The sequence below is a fragment of the Cervus canadensis genome, chromosome 25 (genome assembly GCF_019320065.1).
Source record: "Cervus canadensis isolate Bull #8, Minnesota chromosome 25, ASM1932006v1, whole genome shotgun sequence".
In the NCBI taxonomy this organism is placed as follows: domain Eukaryota; kingdom Metazoa; phylum Chordata; class Mammalia; order Artiodactyla; family Cervidae; genus Cervus; species Cervus canadensis.
In genome coordinates this window covers 48530326-48548591 of record NC_057410.1, presented here as the reverse complement: position 1 = coordinate 48548591, position 18266 = coordinate 48530326, and the positions used below count along the sequence as shown (strand labels likewise).

At 38.9% G+C, this 18266-nt stretch overlaps 2 protein-coding genes, 1 long non-coding RNA gene and 1 other non-coding gene across 11 annotated transcripts in view; 1 reads left to right on the top strand and 3 right to left on the bottom strand.

Moving 5' to 3' along the window:
• Positions 1–2463: 2463 nt before the first annotated feature.
• LOC122427852 lies at positions 2464–2573 on the bottom strand. Its single transcript, XR_006265557.1, has one exon. It is a non-coding gene; the product is annotated as a U6 spliceosomal RNA (small nuclear RNA).
• A 253-nt stretch (positions 2574–2826) lies between these two features.
• Positions 2827–6961, bottom strand: BBS10 (Bardet-Biedl syndrome 10). 3 transcript variants are annotated; one of them, XM_043447264.1, is made up of 2 exons: positions 6712–6961; positions 2827–6143 (listed from the first exon to the last, which is right to left on the bottom strand). In XM_043447264.1, exons 1-2 carry the CDS (start codon positions 6894–6896, stop codon positions 4163–4165), a joined length of 2166 nt encoding a protein of 721 aa, XP_043303199.1. In that variant the 5' UTR covers positions 6897–6961; the 3' UTR covers positions 2827–4162. The 3 variants fall into 3 exon arrangements, with proteins under 3 accessions (XP_043303199.1, XP_043303202.1, XP_043303200.1); XM_043447267.1 differs by lacking the exon at positions 6712–6961 and adding an exon at positions 6609–6711; XM_043447265.1 differs by lacking the exon at positions 6712–6961 and adding an exon at positions 6344–6517.
• Positions 6962–7068: 107 nt separating this feature from the next.
• Positions 7069–18266, top strand: part of LOC122427647 — a 29145-nt gene continuing 17947 nt past the window's right edge. Inside the window, exons 1-2 of one of the 2 annotated variants that reach the window (XR_006265507.1) lie at positions 7069–7295; positions 17877–17994. This is a non-coding gene — a long non-coding RNA (uncharacterized LOC122427647). The remainder of the gene's footprint in view (positions 7296–17876; positions 17995–18266) is intronic. The other variant, XR_006265506.1, reaches the window with a different exon arrangement.
• The window catches only part of OSBPL8 (oxysterol binding protein like 8), a 162231-nt gene continuing 156093 nt past the window's right edge, over positions 12129–18266 (bottom strand). For all 5 annotated transcript variants that reach the window (XM_043447259.1, XM_043447260.1, XM_043447262.1 and 2 more), the window contains one exon: positions 12129–16272. In XM_043447259.1, the coding sequence (XP_043303194.1) occupies positions 16140–16272 (133 nt within the window). In that variant the 3' untranslated portion in view covers positions 12129–16139. The remainder of the gene's footprint in view (positions 16273–18266) is intronic.

Genomic DNA, 18266 nt, shown 5'->3' with positions numbered 1-18266 from the left:
ATTTACTAGCTATCGCTCCCAGCCAGTGATGCTCCAGTTCCCCAGTGCTCAGCCGTGGCCTTCACCTGCACTTGCTTCTGTAGGTTCTATTTAGTTCTATAACGTGGGTGCCACCACATGCCAATGATTCCAAACTTTGTATTTCCAGCCAAACTCTCCCCTCACCTCCCAACCCATTTAGCCACCTCCCAGCCCAGTCTCCACATGGATGCTCACCCTTAACATGTCCAAAGCAGGATGACTGCTTCATGTTCTCTAAATAGCTATTTAGAGCATATGTGTATGCTCTAAATTTACTTTTTAAAATTTTATTTCATGTGAGTAAGTAGCATTCAAATGGCTCAAAAATCAAAATGCCGTAAGATACACACTGAGAAATCAGCTCTGCCCTGTGCATGCTCTCCCCTCCAGTTACTGTCCCACCATTTACTTTTGGATCCATCTAGATTTGTATGTGTGCTTAGTCACTCAGTTGTGTCCAACTCTTTGAGACCCCATAGATTGCAGCCTGTCTGGCTCCTCTGCCCATGGAATTCTCCAGGCAAGAATATTGGAGTGGGCAGCCATTCCTTTCTTCAGGGTATTTTCCCAACCCAGATATCAAACCTGGGTCTCCTGTATTGCAGGCAGATTCTTTACTGTCTGAGCCAGGAGGGTTGCTACCAATCTCTTGCTATTTACAAAGCTCCAGCCTAGCCGCCCCCCCCCCCCGCCCCCCCGCCCGCCAAACGGCAGTTCTTCTTTTCCCTGCTTTGCTGTGATGATGGGAAAAACATATACTATTCCTTTTGGAAGGGAATGAGCAATTGCTGATAAAAGTTCAGGCTCAAAGTGAACTCTTCCCTGCCCGTTTTAGTCTAAAACATGGATATCATAACACTTTCAGTGTAACATGGTTAAACAACTCTTTGGCTAAAGCAACTAAAGGATGTTCAACTATTTAATGCCTATTGTTTTGGGAATAAAAATGGCTTGTGCTGGCCCAATGAGAAAAAATAAGGGGTTCATAAAAGTTACTGGGGAAAATGTGTTTGTGGAAGGTAGACTGACATAAAACTACAGAAACAAACAAAAAAACAGTAACTACAGAAAATAAAAACCTCAGTTGAGAAGTGTTTCTCTCCCATGGTTTAGCAGATTCTGTTTTCCAAAGATAGCTGCCTCAACACATCTCAACCCACATGCTCTTCTTTTAAGGTGACATCGACATTTCCCATTGAGTAGTGGGGCCTGTGTTCCCTCCCCTTGAATTTCAGCTGAACTTTATGGCTGCCTCAACCAACAGAATACAGTGAAACTTGTCCAGCTAAATTCAGGCAGCTCTCAGAGCCGTGAGGGGTAATGATACAGTGATTCAAATCAAGTAAAATTTGAATAAAATTTTTGAATGAATAAAAATATTCATCATGCAGCAATAAAAACAGGAACATGGTCTTGACTTTAATCATCTTTACCAATCATTTTCTTTCATCTTCTTTAATTTTTATTCAGATTTTACTTTAATTTTATTTATTTTTGTTGCAGGTCAGCTCAAACCCTTTGTGGAAGTGGGTTTAAGTAAAACGTAACCACATTTTTAGAAACGCTCTTTTATCTAACTCAGTAATGTGAATTCCCTAGGGTTATTCTGCAAAGAACAAGGATGACCCATGAAAGCTTTATCACCATTTTTGAGGATGTTTTTAATGAAAAGAAAAAAGATTGCTTTGTATAGACCTGTTCTACATTTTCTGCTTCGTTCCCCTGCAAACAGATTCTTTGCCATGAAAGCTTGATAGAAATAATTAGGACCACATCTATGAGGACCAGAGCTCCTCAGCAGACATTTACTGGCTACTACTCTGCAGCAGATGTTAGATTAGGTACCAAACACAGAAGACCCACTCCCAGCTTACACAGGGGCTCCTGGGCCAGTGACTATTAATCGCTATCAACGCCTACCAGATGAAAGGCATGGGCATGCACGGAAAAGCCTCTGAATGCCTTCACTGATGGAGAAGTATTTAAAACAACAGCAGCAAAATAAAGCAAAGTTATCAAGAGACCTGACAGGCAATTTTAAAAAGTGAATGAAAAAATGATACAATAATTTTACAGTACATCTATATATCTATGGATTTAGTATAAGAAAGAGAAATAATACACTTTCTCCATAATCACAGAAGTGAAATAGTGTTACCACATATGACATAAGAGGTCCAGAGTGACTTGGCTCAGACGGTAGGTTAAGACGGTGAAGAATCTTCCTGCAATGTAGACCTGGTTCGATCCCTGGGTCAGGAAGATCCCCTGGAGAAGGGAATAGCTACCCATTCCAGTATTCTAGCCTGGAGAATTCCATGGACAGAGGAGCCTGGCAGGCCACAGTCCATGGGGTCTCAAAGAGCTAGACACAACTGAGCAACTAACACTTTCACTTTCATATAACATAAACCTTACAAAAATAAAATTTTATTTAATATGAAAGATTTGCAATGATGGAACATTAGTTTTTTGTGTGTCATCCTTGTGCAAGGGTCATGCTAATCTTCTCACTGTTCAAATTTTAGTATGTGTGCTGAGCAACTGAGCATGGGACATTACAGTCTTTTAATACACTGTCAGTCATTGCTTTTTCAAGTTTAACTGTAATGAAATTTTAAAAATTGCTTTTCCCAAATTTAATTTCAGTCCAAGTGGTGTCACTATCTACTACACATTAACCTTTAAGGAAAAGTGCCTGAAGGTAGGAACCTTATCTATTTGTTTACCACGGTATATTCAGCATCTGGCACATAGTAAGCACTCAATAAGAATTTGCTGAATTAGTAAACAGGAAACACATAATTAGAACAGATTAAAGAAAACAGTTTTATTCAACAAGCCCTTCTGAAAACTCGGTATGAACATAGTACTGCCTAGGGTGTTACAGAGAACTACCAAAAGCAGAAGATACTGCCCTTATTCACAGCTAGAATCACAGTCTTATTTGCATTTATAAACCTTTAAAACATAAACATTAAAAAATTCATATTAGAAATAAATATAGCAGTCTCTCGGTATCTAAGGGGGATTGGTTCTAGAACACACCCCCAGCCCCCGCCCCCCAGTAGACACTAAAATCTGTGGATGTTCAAGTCTCTTATAAAAAAAATGGCACAGCATTTGCATATAAGCTATGCACATAGTCTTTGTACTTTAAATCATCTCTAGATTACTTATAATACCTAATACAATGTAAATACTAGGTAAATAGTTGCCAGTGTACCTGGCAAATTAAAGTTATGCTTTTGGGAACTTTCTGTAAATTTTTTTCCTGAATATTTTCAATCCACAGTTGGTTGAATCCATTGATGTACAACCCACAGATCAGACAGCCAACTGTAACCCTCAAATTATTTGTTACTACTGAACTATGGCTATGCATCAAATACAAGAAAACCCAACAGATACATGAACTGTCTTGCAAGCTCTTACAGAACAGGAGAAAATGATAGTACGATTTTCATATTCTTTTTGGAATTATTTCAATTAAAGAAATGAAAATAAATACAATCCACAAAATCCTATTTATGGTAACATATTCAATGGTGCATGAATGGTGAAAAAAATCTATCCAGGCTCTAAATAAGGGGACAATTACAGTAAAAAATAATTTTACTTATATACTGTTTGAGAAAAAAGAATGAGACTTTTGCTACAGAAATTATGAGTAGGGAAAATAAATTATTTTCAATAAAGCAAATAATGTTTTATGAGCAACTAAAGTAGGATGGCATTTGAAGACTTCATCCAAATCTGAGATTATTCTATTAACTAACTACAGAAAGGCAAGGCAGAAGGGAAGAAGAGTGAAAAATGATGCAGAAAAGTAAAAGGGAAACACCTTCCCCCCAAACCACAGACTAACTCAGAGCTGAGACAAGGGACACCAAGGGGGAAAAAAGATCCACTTACTCAGACCTTGGCTTCACTCATCCAGGTTTCCTCCTCAGAACTGTTCCATAATGAATGCAATCTACAATATTCATATCTGAATGTCTGGTGGCCTCACGTACCTCTAAAGACTTTAAAGTTATATTTTCCTAACTAGGTTGAATTAACTTGAAAATCAGTGGTCACACGCCTGCCTTGTTTTATGGCTTGAGTTGGATTAAAACTGATTAATAAAAAGCTTCCAATTTTATAGTTCCTCTTCTGAATCTTGATCATAAATTTCCTGAGGTTGTCTCTCAATATTGATTACTAAGTCAACAGTCAAAATGTTTGTCAAGCACTGAAGAACTGAAGTTAGTAACTGGTATTTACCAGCAACTGATTCCAAACCTGTCTGGTTGCTTATCATGGGTTGATTGGTTTGTAGTGCCTGGAAAGCTCTTACATATACTTGTGGAAAGCTGTAATTTCCCTTCTTAGACTTATACAAGATTTTGGGAACGCCTAAAAGTGCATTAGCTATTATCCTACTAACCATGGTTTGTTCTGATTGCTGGCATTTTTTGGCATAGTTGAGAAGATAGTAATGCAATAAGATCTCAAAATTACCACCCACAGGCAAAACACAACCAGCTGGTATAGATGAGAAATAGTAACTTTGGGAAGTACACATCTCTAGTGACTTATATCTCAGTGATAACATGCTGTCCTTTCTAGCAAGTTTTGTAACCTGTAAATTTCCATAAGAAATTTCTCTTCTAGTATTTTCTGTTGTTGAGTTAGCAGAATTACTCTCAATATATGGTTCATGGTCATCCATTATCGTCCCTTTGTTTGGGGATGAACATCTCAATGTTTCTTCTGTCTGGTATGAATCTGTTACTGCCACTTTTGGTCCTGAACACAATACATTTTCCTCTAATTTGACACCTGGAACTATCAAATTTGAACATACTTTTAAATTCGTTTGAGTTTTTGCCAGTTCGCCTTTGTTCTTTACAACAGTGTCCTGATACGACCTTTGTATTGAGCTGTTAACAATTTTTGGTAACTCATTATTTTCTCTACTATTCTCATATATACGAGGACCTGATGTGCAATTTTGGTCACTGGTTTGTGTCACATAATTTAGATCAAGGTCTTTAAATACCTGCCGAAGCATTTTAAATGCTCCATGTAAAGCATCCTCGTGTTGTTCAATGAGACCCTGCACCGGTCCACAAAGAACTACACAGTGTGGTGTAAACGAACAGGTGCTCATCAAGCCAAGATGAACATACCTTTTGGACCTAAGGATGAGGGGTTTACAGAATTTCACCAAAGCAGTGTGCGAGAGTTCATACTGAGAAGAGGCCTCTGGTAGTGCAAAGGGAGCAAGACCAATGACTCTCTGGATAAGAGAAAGTTCTTCAGATGATAAACACTCCACCACAGATATGCCATTCAGTCCTGCACAATAAATTACTAAGTCTGGTTGTTTCACAGTAGATAGGAGTAATTTTACATTCTGACTCTGTAAATGTTTCACTATTGCTTTTGTTCTTTCTGTAATCCAAAGCTGAGATGTCTGAAACTGCGCTTCTGAATTTAGAATAAACTCTGATCCAGAAACTGAAAAAAGAGGCTGAATGGTTTCTGTTACTATCGCTATTCTTATGTCACCATCTGCTGGACAGTACACAGAAAAGTCTCTCTGAAGCACAAGCCCAGCTATGATCCTGGAATCAGAAACAGGGAGGCCGGTGACACCAACTTTCAACTCAACAAAACAGTCATCCACTATCTCAAGTACTTCTTCAAACCTACTTTCACAAGCTGTACACTTGAAAACATAGTCACACATCAACTGAGATATCAAGTTGTGATTATTTCTTCCCACTCTTCCACAAAAGTATGCTCCTAAGAGCATCTCTAAAGAACTCCTACACAATGTTCTTTCTTTACTGCATGAAGAAAAGATTGACAAGAAGTGTCTACTTAAGTAATGGTCCATAATGTAGTCTAATATTTGTGTCTGAAATGTTAGAAGAGCTTGGGAAATAAATTTCCACTGACAGCAATTTTTCCAATGCCTTCCACAGGTTTGAATATTTTCAAAAAGGAAATAATCCTTTTCCTTGTCTGTGATCTCACGGAGTCCTCTGAGTAAATGGCAAAGAAAGATAATAAATGTTTTAGCACCATCTCCTGTTTTTCTCAGATGACTGGAAACACAGGCCACCATCACCCTGCACAAGAAAGAAAGAAAGCAGCTTAGATTTTCAGAGGGCCGCCTTTCCACATGTGAATCAAGTTGAAAGCATGTTTTCACATCCATAAAACGAGAATACTATCTCCTTGATGTCCTTAGTCCGTTTTTTCCCCTTTAAAATCTACTTAAAAATAGGCTGAATGGTTTCTGTTAATTAAAAAGGAAAAACAGAACCACCTTTGTTCTATTTCAAGTTTCTAGGGTTGGGTCGAGCTGGCAGGAAAAGAGAAATGTTTTCAGTTGTGGAATGTTCCCTAGGACGGCGCTCTAACTCTGAGCGTACACTGGTCTCCTCCAAGGTCAGTTTTCTCCAGGGACAGCTCCCAAGAAGCCCCGACCTCTTTTTCCATCTTCGCGGGCTAGCTCCTACTGGCAGAATGGCAGGGCTTTTTCTGCTGAGCGAGAGGGAAAAGGTCAATTTTCCCAAAGAGCAAAACCTTACGGACAAGTCCAGAGAGATTGACGTTAGGTGTCCATCTGGAGTGTGGGACGTGAGTACCTAATTAAGGGATCCTCTAACCGGCTGGAGCGTGCATCGCGGGTACCTGGCTACGGGATGCTCTAAATGTAGCGCCTTCAATAGGCGGCCTCCATCCCGGCTGAGCAGCACCTCGCCAGTGGGCTTGGTACACAGAACTTGCCGCCCTTCGGGCCCCAAGCAACCGCTCACGATGGTTTCTAGCACTTCCGCCACATGCAACGCCACCGTCACAGACCCCGCAGCGGCCATAGCCCCTCAGGTTCCAGCGGCCTACGGACCCCGCTTGCAGAAAACCAGGCTTCCCGGGAAGGAACAGAGATGGGTACCGCCGGAAGCGGAAGGGGCGGGTAGAAGACCGGAAGTCGTGGCAACTAGGCTTCTTGGTTGGGCGAGGGTCGGCCGTCCTGCCCGTCTACCGGAAATGGCTGCACCGTCAGGCCAGTAGAGCTAGCGGTCCAAAAGCCCGCGAAGGTAGAAAACACGTCGGGGCTTCTCGGGAGCTGCCTCTGGAGAGGAAGCCGAAAGCCCTTCCCCAGCTCACTGGGTGAATTCATTCCTTTCTTGGAGGCTTCAGCTGCCACCAAATCCCTCCGTCCCCGAGGAGCTCGGCACGATAGTGGAGGAACTGGGCGCTGCGGCTAGAATTCGGTTCGTTTCCCACTGCCGTCAAAAATTCGTTCTCAAACCTCTGCCTTGAACTTGTGCATATCCTGTCCACATTCTGCACCAGCGGTTTTCTTTCGCGATGCAGGCCATTTGAGGAGGGCCTGGCCACGGTCACGAGCTGCAGGCTTCATGCTCTCTGCAGGTGGCTTTGCCACATTTCCTGGGCTTAAGTATCAACAACATGAAATCCTCACCACCGCAATTTTCTTTTTCTTTAGCAGAGGTGATAGATGTTAAGACTTATTGGTAATCAATAGCATGCTTTCAAAACAGTGACCCAGGATTATTGCACACAATCCAATGGCAGGAAAAAAAAATACTGTTAAGCCGAAAGAACATACTGTTTCTTACGTTAAGACACACACCCCTCTCTCTTAAGGATGAAATGGTAAAGAGCATGGGCCTAAGATTTACCTGGGTTTGCTGTGCCATTTATTTATCTGTGACATTCTCTTTCACTTTACTCATTGTAGAAGAAAAAATGGTGATATGTAAAAAAAAGTTTTGAGTGCGACATTGGACAGTGTTTAGAAAGCTGTGGGATTTTTTTTGTTTGTTTGTTTTCGGCGCGAGGTGTCATACGTACTAAGCACTCAACAAATACAACGTCTCAACAAATGACTGTCACTTGTCACTGGTATTCAGTTCAGTTCAGTCGCTCAGTCGTGTCCGACTGTTTGCGACCCCATGAATCGCAGCAGGCCAGGCCTCTCTGTCCATCACCAACTCCTGGAGTTTACTCAAACTCATGTCCATCGAGTTGGTGATGCCATCCAGCCATCTAATCCTCTGTTGTCCCCTTCTCCTGCCCCCAATCCCTCCCAGCATCAGGGTCTCCAGTGTAGGGACCCACTATTTCCACAAGAAAGGGATATTTTGTAAGGTTCAAAAGAATTATCAACCCAATACAACTATGAGAGTTCGGTCAACATCAGTAAAATTACCTTATAGGTATTTCATTGAGCTTCAACAGGGAGGGGCTGTTTTCCCTAGCCTTTACTCCTAGTATAGGACAGGAGACACCTGTAAGCCCTCCCATTCTCCACAGTAAGACAAAACCAACTTGCTCTTAGCCAGAAGCAACTGAGGGAAGCAAATACAGGTTTGGAGGATGATGGAGGAAAACTAGAGGAATGATTTCTTGTAACGTATGTGATGTTGATGTTGACTCAGTTGGAACTAACAGATAATTTGTTGGGGGGAAAACATTTTCATGTGAGTTTTGATATATGCTTATGTCAGACTTTATTGTTTTTGGGCTCCAGAATCACTACAGATGGTGATTGCAGCCATGAAATTAAAAGATGCTTACTCCTTGGAAGGAATGTTATGACCAACCTAGATAGCATATTAAAAAGCAAAGACATTACTTTGCCAACAAAGGTCCATCTAGTCAAAGCTATGGTTTTTCCAGTGGTCATGTATGAATGTGACAGTTGGACTGTGAAGAAAGCTGAGCACCGAAAAAATTTGATGCTTTTCAACTGTGGTGTTGGAGAAGACTCTTGAGAGTCCCTTGGACTGCAAGGAGATCCAACCAGTCCATCCTAAAGGAGATCAGTCCTGGGTGTTCATTGGAAGGACTGATGCTGAAGCTGAAACTCCAGTACTTTGGCCACCTCATGTGAAGAGTTGACTCATTGGAAAAGACCCTGATGCTGGGAGGGATCGGGAGCAGGAGGAGGAGGGGACGACAGAGGATGAGATGGCTGGATGGCATCACCGACTCAATGGGCTTGAGTTTGAGTCAACTCCGGGAGCTGGTGATGGACAGGGAGGCCTGGCGTGCTGCAATTCATGGGGTCGCAAAGAGTCAGACAAGACTGAGTGACTGAACTGAACTGAACTGAACTATGTTAGCAAGCCATTCAATATCATGGTAATCCAAGTCTATGCCCTGACCAGTAATGCTGAAGAAGCTGAAGTTGAACAGTTCTAAAAAGACCTACAAGACCTTTTAGAACTAATACCCAGAAAAGATGTCCTTTTCATTATAGGGGACTGGAATACAAAAGTAGGAAGGCAAGAAACACCTGGAGTAACAGGCAGATTTGGCCTTGGAGTACAGAATGAGCAAGGCAAAGGCTAATAGAGTTCTGCCAAGAGACTGCACTGGTCCTAACAAACCCCTCTTCCAACAACACAAGAGAAGACTCTACACATGGACATCACCAAATGGCCAACACCAAAATCAGATTGATTATACTCTTTGCAGTCAAAGATGGAGAAGCTCTATACAGTCAGCCAAAACAAGACCGGGAGCTGACTGTGGCTCAGATCATGAACTCCTTATTGCCGAATTCAGACTTAAATTGAAGAAAGTAGGGAAAACCACTAGACCATTCAGGTATGACTTAAATCTCTTACAATTATACAGTGGAAGTGAGAAATAGATTTAAGGGACTAGATCTGATAGAGAGCCTGATGAACTATGGACGGAGGTTTGTGACACTGTACAGGGGACAGGGATCAAGGCCATCCCCAAGAAGAAGAAATGCAAGAAGCCAAAATGGCTGTCTGAGGAGACCTTACAAATAGCTGTGAAAAGAAGAGAAGTGAAAAGCAAAGGAGAAAAGGAAAGATATGTCCATTTGAATGCAGAATTCCAAAGAATAGCAAAGAGAGATAAGAAAGCCTTCCTCAGCTATCAATGCAAAGAAACAGAGGAAAACAGAATGGGAAAGACTAGAGATCTCTTCAAGAAAATTAGAGATACCAAGGGAACATTTCATGCAAAGATGGGCTCAATAAAGGACAGAAATGGTATGGACCTAACAGAAGCAGAAGATATTAAGAAGAGGTGGCAAGAATACACAGAAGAACTGTACAAAACAGATCTTCACGACACAGATAATCACGATGGTGTGATCACTCACCTAAAGCCAGACATCCTGGAATGTGAAGTCAAGTGGGCCTTAGGAAGCATCACTATGAACAAAGCTAGTGGAGGTGATGGAATTCCAGCTGAGCTATTTCAAATCCTAAAAGATGGTGCTCTGTAAGTGCTGCACTCAATATGCCAGCAAATTTGGAAAGCTCAGCAGTGGCCACAGGAATGGAAAATGTCAGTTTTCATTCCAATCCCAAAGAAAGGCAATGCAAAAGAATGCTCAAACTACTGCACAATTGCACTCATCTCACACACTAGTAAAGTAATGCTCAAAATTCTCCAAGCCAGACTTCCTCAATATGTGAGCCGTGAACTTCCAGATGTTCAGACTGGTTTTAGAAAAGGCAGAGGAACCAGAGATCAAATTGCCAACATCCGCTGGATCATCAAAAAAAAAGTTCCAGAAAAACATCTATTTCTGCTTTATTTACTATGCTAAAGCCTTCGACTGTGTGGATCACAATAAACTGTGGGGAATTCTGAAAGAGATGGGAATATCAGACCACCTGAGCTGCCTCTTGAGAAATCTGTATGCAGGTCAGGAAGCAACAGTTAGAACTGGACATGGAACACCAGACTGGTTCCAAATAGGAAAAGGAGTATGTCAAGGCTGTATATTGTGACCCTGTTTATTTAACTTATATGCAGAGTACATCACGAAACGTTGTGCTGGATGAAGCACAAGCTGCAATCAGGATTGCCGGGAGAAAGATCAATAACCTGATATGCAGATGACACCACCCTTATGGCAGAAATTGAAGAAGAATTAAAGAGCCTCTTGATGAAAGCAAAAGAGGAGAGTGAAAAACTTGGCTTAAAGCTCATCATTCAGAAAACAAAGATCATGGCATCCAGTCCCATCACTTCATGACAAATAGATGGGGAAACAGTGCAAAGTGGCTGACTTTATTTTGGGGGGCTCCAAAATCACTGCAGATGATGACTGCAGCCATGAAATTAAAAGACTCTTACTCCTTAGAAGGAAAGTTATGACCAACCTAGATAGCATATTAAAAAGCAGAGACATTACTTTGCCAACAAAGGTCCGTCTAGTCAAGGCTATGGTTTTTCCAGTGGTCATGTATGGATGTGAGAGTTGGACTATGAAGTAAGCTGAGCGCTGAAATGTTGATGTTTTTGAACTGTGGTGTTGGAGAAGACTCTTGAGAGTCCATTGGACTGCAAGGAGAACCAGTCCATCATAAAGGAGATCAGTCCTGGGTGTTCATTGGAAGGACTGATGCTGAAGCTGAAACTCCAGTACTTTGGCCACCTGATTCAAAGAGATGACTCATTTGAAAAGACCCTGATGCTGGGAAAGATTGAAGGCAGGATAAGGGGACGACAGAGGATGAGATGGTTGGATGGCATCACCAACTCAATGGACATGGGTTTGGGTGGACTCCGGAAGTTGGTGATGGACAGGGAGGCCTGGTGTGCTGTGGTCCATGGGGTTGCAAAGAGTCGGACACGACTGAGCGACTGAACTGAACTGAAGGATAGCAAGGTTTTTTTCCTTATCCATCACAAAGGTGCTACTTGATTTGAGCAATGGATTATTACAAACATTTAAAAGTAAAGTGCTTCGATCAGAGTTCTATTTAAGTGTACAGTGGAAAGAGAATGGACGTTGAAGCCAGACATGGATTCAAACTTGGGCTTGCTATCACTATTAGTATGTAGCTTTCAGAATTATTTAACTTCTCTGAGCCTCTTCATCTCTCAAATCTAAATTCCACTTATTTGAAGGTTATGGGTATTCATGAAGAATGAATGTAAAACATCATGTAAAGCATACATTAGAGACCCTAGCTGTTAAATCCCTTCACCATCCTTCACAACTACCCCCCAAATGACTTAACTAAAAACTTAATACTAAGTAATTTTGTCACCATGTTATAATCAAAGTCATTTGATCAGTTTGCTCTTTTTAAAAATTTTATTCAGAATTCCTACTTGAAGTTAGCATCACTTTACAGATTATTAGAAAAATTCTTTTGTCTCTGCAAACATTTATAATAGGTTAGGAGTAACAGATTAGAAATGTAATACATTACAAAACAGTTGCCTATGACTATCTGTACATTTACTATGCACCTTAAGGAAAAGAAATTGACAGTGTGCTGTACTTACACTGCAGATAACATACTTTTATTCTGTTTTACAAAACTGACCAGTGTTTGAATTTATAAATGATCATTAAACAGGATATTTAACTTAGATGTATAGTTAACATGCTAAAAAGTAAAAAATTACAACTGAAGTTGTGTGGCTCATCAGTTCAAATATTTCATGGCATTTTTTCTTTAAATTTATTATTTTAATTCTCAAATAATTTTTCATGATAAATTCAGAAAGAAAATTTTCTAAATATTTTAGAAAGTATATTCACATTCATTTTGTCACGGGTTTCTTGTGGCTCTTCTAAATATGTTAATCACATTAAGGAGACACTGGTCCTATACAATTTTAACAGTCTATCTTCAATTAAAACTGTAACAAAACAAACAGCATGTTAAGAGTAACAGAAAGTAAATTAAATATACTAAATTCACACTATAGGTAAACAAAATAAAACCAAATTACATAACAGTGGCAAGTTATACAGGTTAAAGAATCTCTTTTTCCACATAGTCAAATAAGATAGAAGTTCAAATGTAAACTTAGTGATCTGTGTGGGATTCCTCCCCTCTCAGCTATGGTTCAAATTGGAAAATTTGGTATAAATGCTAATTTTAATATTTCTGTGCATTTAACATAATTCAAAATAATCTTCAGCGTCATGTATGGCTCATCAAATGTCATTATCACTGTATGTCAAACAAAAAAACCCCAAATATATTCATTGTTCACTAGAAACGTGAAACACTGGAAACAATGGAATTTTATACATTTGTTTTCTTAAAATATTTGACCAAGATATTCTTCAAAAAGGTAAAACTGCCTTCTCCACATAATTTTGTGTATATATGGCACAAGCTGACACCCTAAAACAGGAATTCCATCGAAAAGGCACTGTTTAACAATACTCAGAATAATCTGACAATTCTACTTCAGTGATGTCTGAAAGTGAAGAATATATTTGAGATGGGTAAATGGACAAACCCTTATAAAAGTACAGCATTACTGTTTAAATATACTAAGCTATATAAAAGGAAATAAAGTGACACAGAGAAATGACCCTTTTATGACAAGCCTATAAATACTTTGAATCATATTACAGTGCTGTAACACAAAAATGACAAAAAATTATTTTCTTAAAGGCACAAAAGCGTGAATACTAAATGAGAGTTGTATTTTACAAGGCCAACTTTTTCAATGGAATGGTAACAAAAATTACACTGTATCTTTATAAGTAATACAAAAAAAGTAGTGATATGAAATACAAATGAAATATCTACTGTTGAAACTTACTTATATCACACACCCTATTTATTGTCTTTTCTTGGGCCAGCTCCATCTCATTAAATGGTAGATAACTGAAGGCATAGTATATTTAATAACTAAAACAAAAATGCACATGTCAATAACTATTACTTATTTAAATTTTCCAGTGAAAAAATAAAATTTTTGATCAAATAAAAAAAAAAAAACTGGTTATAGGTCTTAAATCCTAGAAACCATCATGAGACTCTCAGATAACTGGGAACTGTAAATCACAATTTTTATGAGTCCATGTGTGAAGGAAGATTAATCTCAGGTGGAAAACATTCAAAGTCAATTACATATATGGCGAAATACAAAGTTCATTATGTGTTCTAAAGGATTCACATACTAAGCCTAGTGCAAGAACCGATATAAAACTAAGCCACCAACTCCTGAGTTTTGTGTTCAGTTCACAGAAAGGAACTCACATAACTAACAGCGTGAGACTATTAGACACATGCTTTTAGTGTGTAAGAAACAGCATGAGTAACCCTGCTCTTTCTCATGAAATAGTTTTTGACTCCTGGGATAATAAGAACCCATAACGTTTACCCTAACAAGAAAGTTTTAAAAATAAAGAAAACAACTCCCTCTCTAGTCTTAGAGGATAACCATACAAATAAAACACTAAGACCAAATGAGAGTATCATACAAGTAGACAAGCCTAAAGCCCCAAAAGGGAGTTACCAACAAAAAAACTTCAGTTTTCAGGGTTTAAAGATGAAATTATTTTTGCAATTAGCCAATCAACGTATATAAATTAATTCTAATTTAAGCCATAAAAAAGGATCAAGTTGTACAATATATACAAAATATATATTAATGAATAAGCAATTGAGCATAATATTGGTAACAGTGAGTACAAAAATGATATCAACAAGTATGAAATACAAACAAAAACCCCACCTGTTCTAGCGTCGTCATACCTATGCTTATACTGGGTATAGGTATATCTTATTTATGTATAATCTATTTAAAAAACATTTCTAAGGAGACTAAAGATCATTCTATTGGTCAGGAGGAACAAAGCAGGCTCTTCCTACCATTTCCAGTTCTCAGTAATTGAGTAATCATTCCTTTATTATATAATTATCATGGCATAAACATTTGATTATTACTTTACTCGTGTCTCACAGTCTCTTCTTAGTCAAGGGCAAATGTAGCCAGAGCAATTATTTCCTCTCTGACCTTGATTTTCATTTCAAAATCTACTTTTGGAATTCTAAGATACATAAAGTAAAAATACTAAACTGAAAAAAAAATTTAGGGAAAATGTTTGCCTGAGCCTGAACAAAAGGAACCTTGAGGAACTGTGGTTTTGCCACAAACTGCAGTTACTGAGAGCAGAGGAGAACAGAGAATTAAACTTCGGAACTTGATGCTCTTCTCAGATGCTCAACTTATTGCACATTTTAAAGAAACCAATTTTAAAATGCATAATTACCACCACACTAAGTGTCTTTTCTTATCACTCTTCTCTTATTTGGCTTTTGAAGTAAAATATTGGTTTTATATATATATATATGTATATTTTTCTATTCTACTGTTTCACTGAACACACCAGAATCTAAATGAAAACTAAAGAAAGGTTTTCATAATGAAAAATCATGATTATCAGCATTTTATATGCCCTACAAACATCTCTAGAATTTAGCCTATGTTACTGGACCAACTGAGTTTAAGAAAATAAGAAAAAAGGACAGCAATCAAGTTTGACCACACTTTTTTCCAGCAAGTGCTTAAGTGGGTATTATATACGTACAATAAGAAAGATAGAATCAATAGATCCAAGTAGCTGCATACCAGTTTTCTGCTGTTGATATACACATATATATATTTATACTTTTATCTATAAATATTAAATTCTTGGGATTAAAAAAATCTTGTGTAAACTTTTGAAAAAAGCAATTTGCCACTTTGTCTCAATTTGACCACACATTTTTTTTTTGTTTGTTTTCTGTTTGTAAGAAGACAGGTGAGCTGAATACTTTGGAAATGATTTTTTTTTAACAGTACAGTGTGTTGGACTATTTATCCCTATTATCCCATTATTTCCCATCTGTAATTCCTTACTGACAAAAGTTTTGTGCCTGTTTTATGAAGAAAATATATTGTTACATATTTAAGATTGATAGCATTTTTGTTATGACTGACATTAATGCTATATATTTCATTACATGAACATACCATAGACTACAAAGATTACTGTAAGGTATATATAAGACACAATTGTGTATACATGTGGATTTATTATACTCACATGTAGACACATTCTGACAAAAGCTAGAAACGTTCTGGCACTTAACACACAGTTCACTTTAATAATCAAATAGAATAGCTCTTGTTTCAGGTTAAGGATAAAAGGTATGAAAAGTCAACACTTCTACATTTATTTCTAAGGTTTTCAGTTTTAGAAATAGTGATGTTTTAATAAAGACCAAACCAACTTCAACATTGGTCCCAGGCCAAATCTGATCATTCCAGTTCATTAACTCAATTGTAAAGGACTTCTACTTAAACATGAAGTTTATTATGACTTGAAGCAAAATCAGGAGAAAAATGATGATGTAGTCTTTTTGTTGAAGAAAATAATCCGTGGCAGGTGTGCTTGAAATTAAATGATTTCGAAGAGCCATAATATTTCTACAAAAATAAGCAACAATAAATGTAATAATTATTTATGAAAAATGATAGCAGAGAAATCACAATTTGCTATATGGCCACATAATTCAACTGTATAAAGTTCAGTTACCACACCCTGACCAGGGAGCTGACTATGCTATGTGGAACCACCAGTAGGTTTTGCCTGAATCTGTACTGTACACTGTACCAAATGAATGACTTAATGCTCTGTGTTAAGCATGGCTTCCCTGATGACTCAGTGGGTAAAAAGTCTGTCTGCAATACAGGAGACACGGGAGACGCAGGTTTGATCCCTGGGTCGGGAAGATGTCCTGGAGAAGGAAATGGCAACCCATCCTAGTATTCTTGCGTGAGAAATCCCATGGACAGAGGAGCCAGGTGGGCTACAGTGCAAAGGATTACAAAGAGTTGGACATGACTGAGTGACTAAGCATGTCAAGCATAATTTTTAAAGTTTGCAGACTTTAAAATATTGCCTCTCAGTTGGTCCACTAAGGTTCTTTTATCTTTTTTTTTTAGGGAGACAAAGGTAGAGATGGAGAAAAATCCTTTATTTATCAGGAAAAAAACAAATTTTATGATATTTCTAACTTAAAGAATGCTCTGTAAGCATTTCATATGCTAACAAAAATAAAATGTTAATTAAGTCACAATACAAGCTTACATTATCCTCATGCAACTCTAAATACTTTCCCTAAAACAAGCTGATTAGTGAAGATATTTTCTTTTTATGACTTCTTTTAAAGTGTTTTCCCAGTATAGAAAAAAGGAGGCAAAATGAACAAGTAGGCGCATTAATTTATAAATATAATTAAATTAGGAAATGTGATCACTTTATATAAGGACTGATGATACCAAGGTGCAGAAGACATGCTCCCTGCTCTAGAAGAGCTCACAGTCCAGTTGGGGTGGGGTGGGAGAAGGTGAACAGACACACAGTTAGCACAACTCTGTAGTATAGTAAGCACTCAGAAAGACTCATGGGAACCACACAAGCCAGGTGGGAGAGTTAGAAACTCTGGGGGCGGAGGGGATGAGTGATCAGAAATGTTACCAAAAGGGTAGCATTTGAATTATATTCTGAAGGATAAACAGGGATTTTCTTGAAGGGTAGGGCAGTTTAAAAAGTGGATTCACTGTGGGTAAAGATCCAAAGACAAAAGTGTTAATTCACTCAGTCATGTCCAACTCTTTGCAACCCCATGGACTGTAGCCCACAAGGTTCCTCTGTCCATGGAATTCTCTGGGCAAGAATACTAGAGTGGGTTGCCATTCCCTTCTCCAGGGGATCTTCCCAACTCGGGGATCAAACCCAGGTCTCCTGCATTGCAGGAAGCTTCTTTACCGTCTGAACCACTAGGGAAGCCCCTATATGAAAGGGCACACTATATTCTGGAGATGTGGGAAGTTTCACAGGACCAGAGCACGGGGTCAGTGTAGAGGAATGGCAGGAGATGAGGCTGAAAACAGCAACTAAATATAAGTGGTAAAATCACCAAGAATAGAATGAGTATCTTTAAAAAATCCTCCAGAACAGCTAGCACTGAGTGCTGAATACACAAAAGCAGGTTGGCTAATATAAAAAATTTTAACGTCTGTTACAGCAATGGGATATAACCAATCTGAACTTGTGCTGGCCTGAGTGACAGAGCAGGAGAGGAACCTTCCCTTACAAGGAACTGCCCCAGGGTTTACGACCTTTCGGTGCTGGATCATGGGGAGGTGAGTGTGGGGGAATGCAAAGGGAACACTCAAAAGGTCTCACCCACTGTTATCAAAGTATTTCGATATTTCAACAATTGGTGTATTCCAATTAAAAATAGCCATGTACAAAGAACTGTGGCAGCCTTGACTTTCTCAAAAACCATCCCACGTCCACATTTAACTCAGCTACATTCCTAGTATGCTACAGCAGTCGGATGAGATTCCAATTCTAGCCTCGCAGATGAGACAAAACAACCTCCCTTTCTCCCCCAGTACTTTAGTGCCAAAGG

Coding starts and splice junctions, on each gene's coding strand:
- BBS10 (XM_043447264.1), bottom strand. CDS start 6,896: ATGGCCGCTGCGGGGTCTGTGACGGTGGCGTTGCATGTGGCGGAAGTG. Junction 6,144..6,711: donor TTAGAGCATCCCGTAGCCAG/GTACCCGCGATG, acceptor TTTCTTGTGCAG/GGTGATGGTGGCCTGTGTTT.